Source organism: Pseudochaenichthys georgianus, chromosome 6 (genome assembly GCF_902827115.2).
Source record: "Pseudochaenichthys georgianus chromosome 6, fPseGeo1.2, whole genome shotgun sequence".
Taxonomy (NCBI): Eukaryota; Metazoa; Chordata; class Actinopteri; order Perciformes; family Channichthyidae; genus Pseudochaenichthys; species Pseudochaenichthys georgianus.
The window spans coordinates 11,225,393-11,238,703 of NC_047508.1; the positions used below are offsets into that span (position 1 = coordinate 11,225,393).

The window sequence follows — 13,311 nt, forward strand, 5'->3', positions numbered from 1 at the left end:
TGAAATAATCAATTCCGGACTGCATGAACTAGATAAGCCAATGATATTCAAGAGCCTCCTTGTGTTATGAAATGAGTGTCTTCCAAGCATGAAACCTGTTTGGTCGGTAGATATTATACTTGGTAGGACCCGTTGTCGGCGTTGGGCTAGGATCTTTGACAGGATCTTTAAGTCAACATTTAAGAGGAAGATGGGCCTATAGCTACCACACATAAGAGGGTCTTTATCACTCTTAAGCAGAAGAGAAATGGAGGCCTCCGACAGGGTGGGAGGCAGGCGGCCCTCAGCAAAAGACTCATTATACATTCTCTGAAGGGCTGGTGCAATTATGCCAGGGAGTAACTTAAAAAATTCAACAGAAAACCCGTCAGGGCCTGGAGTTTTACCGTTCTGAAGTGACATAATTGCCTCCTGTACTTCCTTGATAGAGATTGGACTTCCCAGCTCCTTACACAAATCCTCATTTATTTTGGGGAAAACTGTCCTATCTAGAGGATTATCTCCATCCCAAACATCTGGAGGACATTGGGAGGAATAGAGGTTAGTGTAGAAAGAACAAAATATCTTATTGATCTCTGTCGGGTCCGAGGAAACTTCACCTAAAGTAGATTTGATCTTGGGGATCAATCTGGATAGTGTAGCTGCACGAGCCTGGTGTGCTAATAGTCTTCCCGCTTTGTCCCCAGTCTCAAAGAAACGTTGTCTAGCGAGGAATAACTGCTTCTGAGTCTTACATGTGGACATTAAATCAAATTTGGACTGAAGTTGAAGGCGTTCCTTATAAAGAGCAGGGGTAGGAGCTGAAGCATACAACTGATCAATTCTAAATACCTCCTTAGTGAGCGCCTCCGACACTCGCCTTTCTGCCTTCCTTAGGTTTGAGACATAGGAGATGATTTGGCCACGCATAAACGCCTTGCATGCTTCCCATAGCGTGCGTCTAGAGATCTCTGGAGAATCATTAGTATCGAAGAACAAGGAGATCTGCGTATGGAGGAATTCTTTAAAGGAAGTGTGGGCTAGTAGGGAGGAGTTAAGTCTCCATTGTCTGGATGGACGCGACTAGGAAAGCTAATATCAATAGATACGGGGGCATGATCTGAGATAACAATACTATGGTAATCACATGAGTGGACCTCTGATCGAAAGTAATTATCCAAGAGAAAAAAATCTATCCGAGAGTACGAATGATGGACGTGTGAAAAAAATGAAAAGGCTTCGACTGAATGGGATTTGACTCTCCATGGGTCGAATAAACCTAAACTAGATTTATATGTGTCAAGGACTTTAGCTGACTTGGATAACGCCAGGGGCTTAGAGGAAGACCTGTCTAGGGAGGGGTTTTGAGTTAAATTGAAATCACCGCCGATAATTAAGTAATGGTCATCAACTTTAGGGAGTGAGGAGAAAAAATGTTTAATAAATGTATCATCATCCCATGTTGGAGCAAAGGGCACAGGCCATAACCACCGGCATACTACACAGTCTACCAGAAATAATTACAAATCGACCATTTGGGTCCTCAATGGAGTTTGATAACTCAAATGGGACATTCTTGTGTATAAGGATAGCCGCACCTCTTGCCCTAACTGGGAATTTAGAGTGAAATACATCCCTTATCCAAGGTCGCTTGAGAAGGCCAATCTCTGAGGAACAAAGGTGGGTTTCTTGTAAAAAGAAAATATCACCCCTAAGTTGCTTTAAATGAGTCATTACCTTATTACGTTTGATGGGCTGATTGGCACCCTTCAGGTTCCAAGAGATAAAACGAAGATTCTTACCCTGAGTCGTCATATCATAAGGAGACGAGGGGCACTAACTCTCCCATGGCTGACGTGACTCCCGAGCCAAAGGAAAAGGGGAAAAAACAAGAAAAACACACAAAAAAATAACCTACTCTTACTCGGAGGTCAACCGGTTAAACAATATGAAAAATAAATAAAAATAAAAAATATCCCACATTTTAAAGAACATATATGATTACATTGAAGCAACATTAGTCCTCAACTTTAAACAAGCCGTCAATAAGTTTGCCTAAACAATTACCTCAAAAACACAAAAACATCCCACTTAAGAAACTCTACTGCAGGATAGCATATGGCAAGAGATAAAAGCAAACAAAAAGAGGTAATAATAGCAATAATTAAATAAAGTGCCTGATATAGGATAGCCTAACCGTCGCATTGGAAGAAACATAACATGTTTACCATCGTAATCAAAACAGGGGGAAAAAATGGTGATAAAATCACATGCGGCGACCACACCTTGCAATTGGAAGTAAACAAAGTCCCCATCATAACAAAGACAAATACATGGAGTCTATACACGTCGCTCCCGGAACATACGGAGAGTAAACACAACTCACGCGCCGACCCGTTTCCATGGTCACCACGGCGCTCTTGCAAGGTGACCGCATAGCAGTGAGTACACGGGGCAGCATGCAGTAGCAGGAGCAGACGGCTTAGTCCAAGCAGACGGAGGAATACAGTCTTTTGGGGAAACCCTCAGTAGAGGGTGGCCGCCAGGAACACCATACTGCCCCCTACTCTTTGCCCATCACCCGCTCGTTGTAGAATGCGTGCGCGTCCTCCGGAGTCTCAAAAGTGAACGTTCCATCCTCAAACGAGACTTGCAAGCGAGCGGGGAAGAGAAGCCTGAATTTCACTCCTTTCTGGTAGAGGGCTTGCTTGATTTTGTTGAAAGCAGCTCGTTTCTTTGCAGTGATGGCGCTGACGTCTGGGTACACTCGCAGCGTTGTGTCGCGGTCAGAGATGGGGTCGTTACTAAAAAAAAGTAATATATTACATATTACATATTACTTCAAAAAAAAGTAATATATTACATATTACATATTACTTCAAAAAAAAGTAATATATTACATATTACATATTACTTCAAAAAAAAGTAATATATTACACTACTTCGTTACTATCTACATAAAGTAATTCGTTACTTTACTCGTTACTTTACTCGTTACTTTACTCGTTACTTTACTCGCAGGGCCGGCCCGCCCCTCCCTACAGGCAGATCACGCAGACTGCTAAAGTTTCAAATGTTCTCTTTAGTTCAGTTTCCATTGTCGCATAAGACTGATCCAGATAGCTCCTGAATGTTTTCCTATCTGACCATGGCTGTCCTCTGTCTCCTGCTATCTGACCGTGGCTGTCCTCTGTCTCCTGCTATCTGACCGTGGCTGTCCTCTGTCTCCTGTTATCTGACCGTGGCTGTCCTCTGTCTCCTGCTATCTGACCATGGCTGTCCTCTGTCTCCTGCTATCTGTATATTTTGCGCAGTCTATCTCTGCTCACGCTGTTGCGTCAGCGTGTTCTCCTGCGTGTTGGCCATGTGTTGCACTGGAGCCAGACTTCAGCCGAGCACCTACGAACTGCGCATGCGTGAGTGGCAATAACTCTCCTTACCAGCAGGCAGCGGTAGTGTGTATTCGTCATTCAAAACAAGCAACAACCGGAAAACAGAGAAGAAGAACTACGTGTGTGTGATATAAATAAACAACAGCTATGTGCGTTAGCTTCACCTAGCATGTGTTCTTTGCAGGTGTTTGTTGAGGTTTGATTATGACTGATTTTAGAAAGTAACGAAGTAACGCGTGTCGGGGCAATGTTAGTAACTGTAGTGTGATTACTGGATTATAAAAGTAGCGCGTTACACTACTCCGTTACCGACAAAGTAATATTATTACAGTAACGCGTTACAAAGTAACGCGTTACACCCAACTCTGGTCGCGGTACTTAAGCTCGTGTTGTCTGGTCCAGCGAAGCACCTTCTCCCTCTCTTGAAAACGATGAAAGCATATCACAAAAGGCCTGGGTCTACCTCCCGGTCCAGATCTGGGAGCTAGTGTGCGATGTGCTCTCTCGAGCTCCGGGGGTTTGGAGAGGACATCGGGGCCGAGGCTTCCCATCAGCAGGTCGGATATGAACTCGGTCGGGTCCCGGCCTTTTTCACTGCCCTCGGGTATATTTATTATCCGGAGGTTGACTCTGCGGGACCGGTTTTCCATGTCGTCGAGGCGATCTAGAAGAGACTTATTCTGGGTCAGTAGTGTTTCCACTGTTTTTTCCGTGCTTGTTATGCGCTCAAAGTTATCCCCCGCCAGGGTCTCTGCAGCAACGAGGCGTTTATTAAATTGATTCACCGTCTCGCGGAGCGCGTCCACCGAGCTCTGCAAAGGTTTGACAGACTCCTGGATTAACTCAGACATGTCTTTCCGGAGCGAGGCCCGTTGCTTCTCCAGTTCAGAAACCAGCTGGCTCATTGAAAAGGTGTCCGGTGTGTCGCTAGCGCCGGAGCTAGCTGCCGCCATTTTAACAATTTTGCTAGCTACAGGAGTTGCACCGCCACGAGCAGCAGGGCAGTTCGGCGTATTGCTCGCTTTAGATTTAGAACCACTCATTTCACGACTGACTTGAAGTTATAACTGTAATCCGTCACTTTCCCGAATGAATTGTGGTATTTACACAGATATATTAAAGTTAAAGTTGAAGTGCAACCGGGAGACCTCCTCCGTGCGACTTTCTCCTACAACATCACTACCGGAAGTCCGGAGTCATCATTTTTGAGAAAAATCTCTGGAATCCATCGATCTGATTGATTAGCGGAGCAAATGATCAAAATACTACGGAGGGAAGATATTTTCGTTTGGATTACTGGTCTGGGGGAAGCTCGCGAGTGTGTGTGTGTGTGTATGTATGTTTGCGTTTGTGTGTATTATGTTTGTTTCCCGGGGAAAACACTCACGAGAAACACCGGCTGTTGTTATGCCTGCTGTGACGTCAAGTTACTCCGTTCTCCGCTTGTAATTATGCCGTTACAAGCTTCAACGTTGTATTTATCATCTGAATTTGCTGAAACAAGTTTAATATTCTGAAAGCCAAGACTTTGCTTATTTGAAACCCCTGCCGTGTTATCTATGATTACTATACGCCTTACATTCATAATTTCAGCGGAGGGAGGGGGGCAGCAGAACAGCGAGGGAGAGCTGTCTTCTTCCCCTTACAAGCTTCAAAAATGTATTTATCGTGTGATTTTGGAAATTAAAAGTTTCATATTCTGAAAGCCAAGACTTTGTTTATTTAAAAAAAAAAATTAAAACATCCGAAATAAAAAACCTTTTTTTATTTATTTATTTATTTATTTTTTGGCTCATGATAGGCCCCTGATCTCCATAGGCCCCTGGGCTTCAGCCCAGGTCAGCCCGTGCATTAAGGCGGCGCTGCCTAACACATGTATACATAACACAAAACAAGGTTCTTTTAAATGTTGTTTGAAGTTAAATGTTAACTATCCGTATTATATTCACTTCAGATGAATAGTATCAGAAAATGTGAAATAAGAAAGCAAAGTATATCAGTAGGTGATTCTCTTTGCCATTGTTTTCATATTCTATACTTTCACAACAATTAAATTGTTGGTTTTGGTGCATAGCCGCGGGAAGTAGGGGTGCTGGGGGTGCTGCACCCCCTATAATCTGGAGAATCACAGAACGACCGGTCGCTCTGCTCGGTTCGCTCACGGCCGGCACCGCCCTTACGGCCCGTCTACACTACAGGCATCGAAAAATGCTTTCAACGCTTCGCCCATTCATTTAAATGGGGTGACGTAGAAGATTTTTTAAACTTCGCCGAACTGCATTGTGGGGAGCATGGCATGGCTTTGCAAGCATCACGAGCATCTATCGATGCTTGGCATCAGCCAATCAAATCCCGCGTATGCAAATCTGACAGTACAAGCGCTAGCCAATAAAACCGCGTGTATGCTGGGAGAGACTACGCAGGTCATTTCCTCATATTAAAAAAAATGGAGCGAGTGAATCACCCGGTGCTGTATGATCAGTCTCTGTTGTGTTCATCTACCGGGATACAAACCGGAGGAGCCAGGCATGGAGGGAGGTGGCAGAGACAGTGGATGAAACTGGTAGGTTTTCGCCTGTTTGGGGATTTTATATCCAGTTTACTTCGTTTTAACATTGCTATTGCTTTGTATGTCGGGGGCGGGCGGGAGATTCCTGATTGGTTGTTGGTCGCCTTGGGCGCGAGAAATCGCCAAGCCTCAGACACGCCCAGCTTCAAGATTTTTTGATGCCTGTAGTGTAGACGGGCCGTTAATGTGTTTTTAAACGGCATCATTGAAATTGTGCTGACAAGCGACAGAGGACAATTCGCCGCACCTCCTAAGTAAAATGACTTCCCGCGGCTATGTGCCACCCCAAGATTTTCACCCTTATGAAAAATGTCTGGAGGCGCCACTGCCTAAGGGCAGCAATTTCCAGTCTGTCTGTACATGCCATGGTGTGTGTGTGTGTGTGTGTGTGTGTGTGTGTGTGTGTGTGTGTGTGTGTGTGTGTGTGTGTGTGTGTGTGTGTGTGTGTGTGTGTGTGTGTGTGTGTGTGTGTGTGTGTGTGTGTGTGTGTGTGTGTGTGTGTGTGTGTGTGTGTGTGTGTGTGTGTGTGTGTGTGTGTGTGTGTGTGTGTGTGTGTGTGTGTGTGTGTGTGTGTGTGTGTGTGTGTGTGTGTTACTTCCCTTATCCCCTCCAGTTTTGGGGAAGGTAATAGTCTGACATATCAGACGTGCTCCATCTTGATGGATAAGCTTTTATCCACCATCAGGTTGACCTTTTATTTTATTTTAACAAAATGTCTCATCAGCTGTTCAGTGTATTTCCATGGAAACTGGAACAGATATATTGTGGATGAATTCATCAAGATGAATTGAAATGTTTTTGATGATCCCCTGACTTTTCCACTAGTGATGCCATCAGTTCATAATGTCGATATGCGTAAAGACCAATACATTGTATATTTGCTACCTTTCTCAGCGCTCTCAAACAACCTTTAAGGGTTTGCTTTGTCTTTTAACTTATATCCTCTCCTTCATCTTCTGATATCTCACTTACTTGGCATCTTAAGCCTATCTGGTGCAATTTTCTTTCATTATTTGGAGGTTCCCATTGTGTACTCTCACTGGCCTATTTGCCTTGAGCATTCTGTCCAGTGATGTTTTCCTTTGTTCTTTTATCCCTGCTCTATGGTGGTTTGCTTCCGAAATTCCTGTGTTTCTGTGTTATGGGAAGTCATCAACTACAAACTACTTTACCTTCAAGGCACTGGGACACCACTCTCATTTCTTCTTCCTATGTCTCTCTTAATCCTTCACATTCCCACCCAGAAAAAGGTTTGATCATATCATCCTCTAGTACATTTCACCAAGAAACAGAAACATACCACTAAATAATTTAATTGACTCACCAGTAGTAGAGGAGCAGTCTGCAGTGAGTGCCTGTCAGGGCTGTTTGTAATCATAATGTATTTACTCTGTTGGCTTTGACTGCTGTCATGTTGACCGGGGAGTGCCAGGGAGGACGGTGACAGACTGGAGTGACAACGGCTGTAATCTCTTCTTCCATCTCACACCTCTTCTCAACCCAATTTCTCACAATTTGAAAGTCTCACAGCTAAATAGCATGATAGGGAAGCACACTGCATCACATTTTCTCCTTTTATTGAGTTACTTAATGTTACGTTGTTCTCCTCTCCAACTGGGGTTGTCTCTTTTATGCTATTGGTGCTGCTACTAGGATTGCCATGGAAATGTGGTAAGATACAGAACATGGTAATCATTATACCAGCAAAACATCAACATGTTAACACAATCTTGTTGAGCCTGTTAGCATGCTGACATTACATGTTTGGGCTTTATTACATTGTATGAACATGACAAAAGAGAAATTGATCGCGCAACATATGAGACATTGACTCAATGTAAATAATTTATTCAGATTAACCTTTATATTTTAACTCAGTACAAGCTATTTTCGGTAGATGCAGCAAACTATTTTTTTTTAAGTTGTCTTGAATCATTAAAGAGAGTTGTCCTCATTGACTGAGTGAAATAATCTGCAACCTACACTATATGCAAACCATTTTTGTAAGGTTGGATCCAACATATCATTTTACCTTGTCTTAAGAAAAAGATAATTATGTAATGTATAGGAAATCACGTTTTTATAAATATCTTGCGTACAATTATATCTTATCAGTTATTGTTTATGTCTAATTGTATAAGTCTATGTCAGACAGTGAAAGCTGGAACATGTGACCTGTGGTTTCACTGCCTCACAGGGCTGTTAGCCTCGCTGTAGACCCTTAGTCTTATTGATAACCTGTAGATATTAATTAATCGGACTATTTTGATACGTGGATTCTAGCAGCATTGTGATTGTTGTTGGTTTGTTAGTCAACACCTATTTTTTAAATATTATATTTGAAAACTATTTGTACCCATTTCCCTGGTCCAGTTGTTCTTTCATCTTGTTTGATCGCAGTGTAGTTTAACTTTCAAGTACATTTCAGCATAATGCGCTTCCTTGTGTATCTGAGCAAGTAACACATACACTCCAAATTAAGAACAAGCCCAAGGCTCTGTCTCACACCCAAGAATGCTTTCTATTTTGGTCACATTTCTTGGTAGAAAGTCACACTGTATGAGCTGTAATATTCACAGCTCAGGTAAGCTGAGCTTTCATATCAACAACACAGTGTCAAAAAACAAACAAAAACTGTTGTTATTGTGTTGCCAAATATACAGATGAGAAAATGAATCAGGTTGAGTTACTGTAGGTTACACCAAAAAGTGAAAGCAATCGTTGCCCCACTCTCTCAATGAATAATGACTGCATTGCTACATGTTACATACCTATGTATTTCATCTAGAATGTGCACAAAGTGACTTTAATGGTCAAATGTCTGCCTACTTTGTTTTTCACAACAAGGCCATCATAACACAGATGTTCTAGCAGTCTTTGGAGAACATTACAAGTTTAAATATTCTCAACTATTCAGCGCTAGGTGTGCTAACCACTACTTTTAAATGTCACACTTCAATCATATTACGAAAGAGGTGTGTTTATTATTATTAATTATTATTAGAGACCCAAATAAAGAAGTGTTAGCCTTTGAGCCACAGCCTTTTCATTGCTGCCGTCTGTTTTGCTGCACATGTGTTACATTACCTGGGAAACTATTAATCTTCACACTGTGGTCATTAATACAACAACATACAAAATGTGTCACAGACACCCTCTTGTGTGTACCCGGTGGCATGTCTCCTGCCTAAATCTGGCTAGAGTGCCGTGGCTGGGTATCATTATGCTCCCACGGTGCTTTTTGTCTCTAATTGTATCCTGTCACCCTGTGGAGAACAAATACATGAGCAAAGCACACAAAGAATTGTACTCGTGTGTGCGTCTGTTCCACAATCCTTTTGTTTCTGTAAGGAAATGATTGCAGTCCCTTTTTTCTTGTTTCATATTACAGTGAGTTTAAACAGAGGTGGAATATAGGAAGGAGTGACAGACCATAAGATGTGGCAGCTGCAGCAGAAGTGTGTGTGGACCACACGCTGGGGTAGTTGCATGTGTGTGTTGGGGTAAGTGGGTGGGTAGGTGGTAGGCTGCACAAATCGGCTGTTGCTTTGCCTCAGTCTTCCTGTTCCTCCGCTAATGAGAGAACCTGCAATTGCAGACTGTGTCACTAACACACACACACACACACACACACACACACACACACACACACAGGCTGCAGGCCAGTGCAGTTTGTGCATGTCCCAGTGTGTTCTCTAATGAGCGCTGCTGTTAGCACATTAAAGAGACAGGCTTCAGAGCCCTCCCTGTGTGTGTGCAACGTTAAAGTATGATTTTGTTCTGATTAAAGTCAGTATGTGTGCTCACATTGTCTGTTCTCACAAGAAGATAACGTTTTTGCATAGTATACAGAACTAGTGCATGTTCTTTCTCTCTGTGTGTGTGAACGTACGGTCTGCCTTATGAGAACGCTAACACAAACCAAGTTCAACAATGTGTGGCTTTTTGAGATTTCTTCAAACAACGGAGCCTTTTCTAAGAAATGTAACTGTTTAAGCATTTTCTATAGAGGCTCACTTCCTGTCCATTGGATACACAGAGGCAAGTGTTTGCTAACAAGCAAGCCTTAACAGCTATTGCAGTTTAAACACATGAAAAAAAACAATTTTCTCACAGAGAATATATATATTAGTTTATTTTCTTGGCCGCTCCTTTAAAAATGTGTGATGCTCTGCTTCTATGACTAACTATGTTATATATGATTTGTGTATATTTGATTCGTAAATGATAAGAATAAGGTGAAACAGGCAGAGTGCCATATGTGCCGACAGCCCATCTCCAGACTTTGCCATGACATTTTCTTTCCAGTTTCCAGTGAGAGAAAGTGTGTTTGCCTTTTATGCCTTCACTCATGTTGTCCTTTCATTTGTGGTTAAATTCAGAGAAAGTATTACCACAAGAAATGTTCACACGTATGAATTACAACACGTTATATTTCTCATACCCAAGCCTCATACCTTTCATTTCTGATTCACTGCAAATTATTCTCATTTGTTCTTCATTTCATTTTCAACACTTCCCCTTGTTCATCTGTGTAATCCTTTTTTCCCAGCAACAGATGGTGTCACTGTTATGAATGGAGCCCAACTTGCAGAACAGCTCTACGTTTCTCTCCCTCGTGCAGTGTCATCCAGCTCTCTGTTTCCATCTTCTTGAATAATTTCCTGTTTTCTCGTCACTGTCACTCCTAACACTCTGAAATGTCCTTTATTTCTTTTTTTTCCATTTCTCCCTTGTCTCTTTCTTTGTCCTAGCCCTCCTTCTCCGCCTCCAAAACACCATGTCACGTTGGTTTCTGTTATTGACAGCATAATAATTATAATTGTCCCACTCTTTTTTTCTTGATGCAGATTTGTATTTAATTGACTTTAGGAGACATTCAATATTTAGCAGTGACATCACAAGTAAATGGTATTTCTCATTTCCATTTGTGTCTTTTTCTCCTCACTTCTCTCTCTGTATTTTCCCTTCCCATCCACCTCTACCGCTCTGCAGCAGTACTTTAATCTCCTCATTATAACAGACGGCGTCATCAGCGATATGGACGAGACGCGCGACGCCATCATACAGGCGTCTAAACTACCCATGTCCATCATCATCATTGGCGTGGGCAACGCAGACTTCGTTGCCATGGAGTTCTTAGACGGAGACGCCAGTGTCTTAAGGTCCAGCACAGGAGAGGAGGCTGTTCGGGACATCGTGCAGTTTGTCCCGTTCAGGGATTTTCGAAATGTAAGTGAAAAACTAGAGAAATGACACGGAACCTGTACAAAAAATAACAAATAGAATAATAATAATAATAATAGATTTATTTTGTTAGCGCTTTTACAGGTGCTCAAAGTCGCTTTACAGAGATAGTGAAAAGAAAAGAACAATACATAAATATAGTTAAAGTGCAAGTTGTAGTTTACGTGTACTATAACAACAATACGAATCTAGATTGGTGTCAAGTCATTGACTTCAAAACTATTTACTTTACAGAATTAGAAATGAGTTCAGGTCGAGGTATCTGGTTTCGCTTATATGAATGCACACAATTATTTATAAAGTTGCAATAGCATAGCAGGGCGCTATACATTTACTTTTATGTTAATAGAATGTTAAATCCCCTGAAAACTTTTAAAACTACAATGTTTTAAAGACAAAGACTCAAATTAAGTATTAAAATATACATTAAGAGTTGATTAAAAACCTCTTTTCAGTTATCAGGTAAAACAAACTCAGAAAGCATAAGACGATAGCTCTCAGTACATCAAGTGTCAGAGAAACTCTGATTTCTGACAAACTTATATTTTTCAGTGAGTTTACCAACCTTAGACATTTAAGTAGCATCACATTGCTGATGAAAGACCTAATGAAAAAATAGGTTTGGTTTATTTTATCCTGTGATGTTTCTCAATAAAATCCCTAGATGTGAAAATGTGCTTTATCATTTACTAAATGTAATATTAATGCCACAGTGTAAAGTATACAATGTACCTTACAACGGGCTAAGAGGCATTAACTTAAGCAAGATCCTCAGCATATAACTTATAAAAGACCATTGTTAGCAGCCTGCTGAGCACCAAACTACAAATGGACAAAGTTAGCAGGTAGCTGGTAAATATAATGGAACATGTAGAAGCTACAATTAGATACATTTCCTCAGGAGTTGGTAGAAACCAAACACAGAGCTAAAAGAGGAGGAAACATTAGATTAGCATTTATCAGGTGGCCAAAAACAATGCACCAAATAACTGTTAATGTTTCTCCTTATCTGGTGAATATGTAAATAGGCAACTGTTGGCTAACAAGTTTACCATATTAACTTAAAACATTGTTTTCTCTGATGTTATGCTCATTAGACAGTTTTGCCATTTTGTACCACAAAAAAAATCTATAACAATAAGATAGAATACTTGAGAGTATTTAATATGTTAACATCAGTAAAATACTTTAGTAAATGGAATGTGTGGAAAGTCCTTAGTATGTTGAAACACACATTACAACTTAAATTCACTATCATTTATTGACAAGGACGGAGTGGATTAAATACTTTCTCTCATCATTTTCCAAAATGCAACTTTCTCAGAAACAGATCAAGTTTATTGCCAGGTACGTTTACTCATAACATGAATTTGATTTGGTGTATGGTACATAAACACAACAGAAGGAAAAAAGTTGTAAGACAACATCAAACATAGAACAATTATAAAAGAAAATATAACAAGAAAATCTATATTTGGTACTACTTTATATTACAATAAAGGCAAATATTTATTTGACTTCCTGTTAAGATTTGCTCCGTCACTTTGACTCCATTGCAGTTCTGCGGTAGAAGCTCTACCTTATGACGTGATGTCATGCTGTCTAATTTTGAATTTGTAACCAAATGGCAGCCTGTTGCTACTCAGATTGAAGCTGTGCAAACACTACACACAGGGTCTGTTCAAGTTGAAGAGGAGAGCTGCCTGTTATCTGAGTCTCCGCAGTGTGTTGATGAGCATTCATACACAAAGGTTAAATATGTGCTGTAGATGAGCACATTGGTTTTTAGTGCATGCACATTTAGGCAGTGCATGCTGCTGCGCGGAGGACACACTTTGTGCATTTTGATTGATTTTTCTATATTTTTATGTGTGGGCTGGTGGTAGGCGAGCTGGCTTCCTCTGTGGTGGGAGGAACATGGTGTTTGCTGGCTCAGTTCCAGTGTATCAGTGGGAGGGTGAGAGACAGCAACAGACACAATAGAAAAGTAAAGGGAGAAATAAAGCTGAGGCATGGAGGAAGCATAATAACCAGAGTGACCTTAAGTAAACCTACGTTGGCAGGCTAGCTTTAACTATCAAATATGATCTACATAGAGTACGTGTTGATAGGATACTGCGATAG

General features: G+C 41.3%; 1 protein-coding gene across 1 annotated transcript in view; it reads left to right on the forward strand.

Moving 5' to 3' along the window:
• Window positions 1–13,311, forward strand: part of cpne2 (copine II) — a 74,855-nt gene that overhangs the window by 56,905 nt on the left and 4,639 nt on the right. The window contains 1 exon segment of the mRNA XM_034086003.1: window positions 10,936–11,172. Coding sequence (XP_033941894.1) covers window positions 10,936–11,172 — 237 coding nt within the window.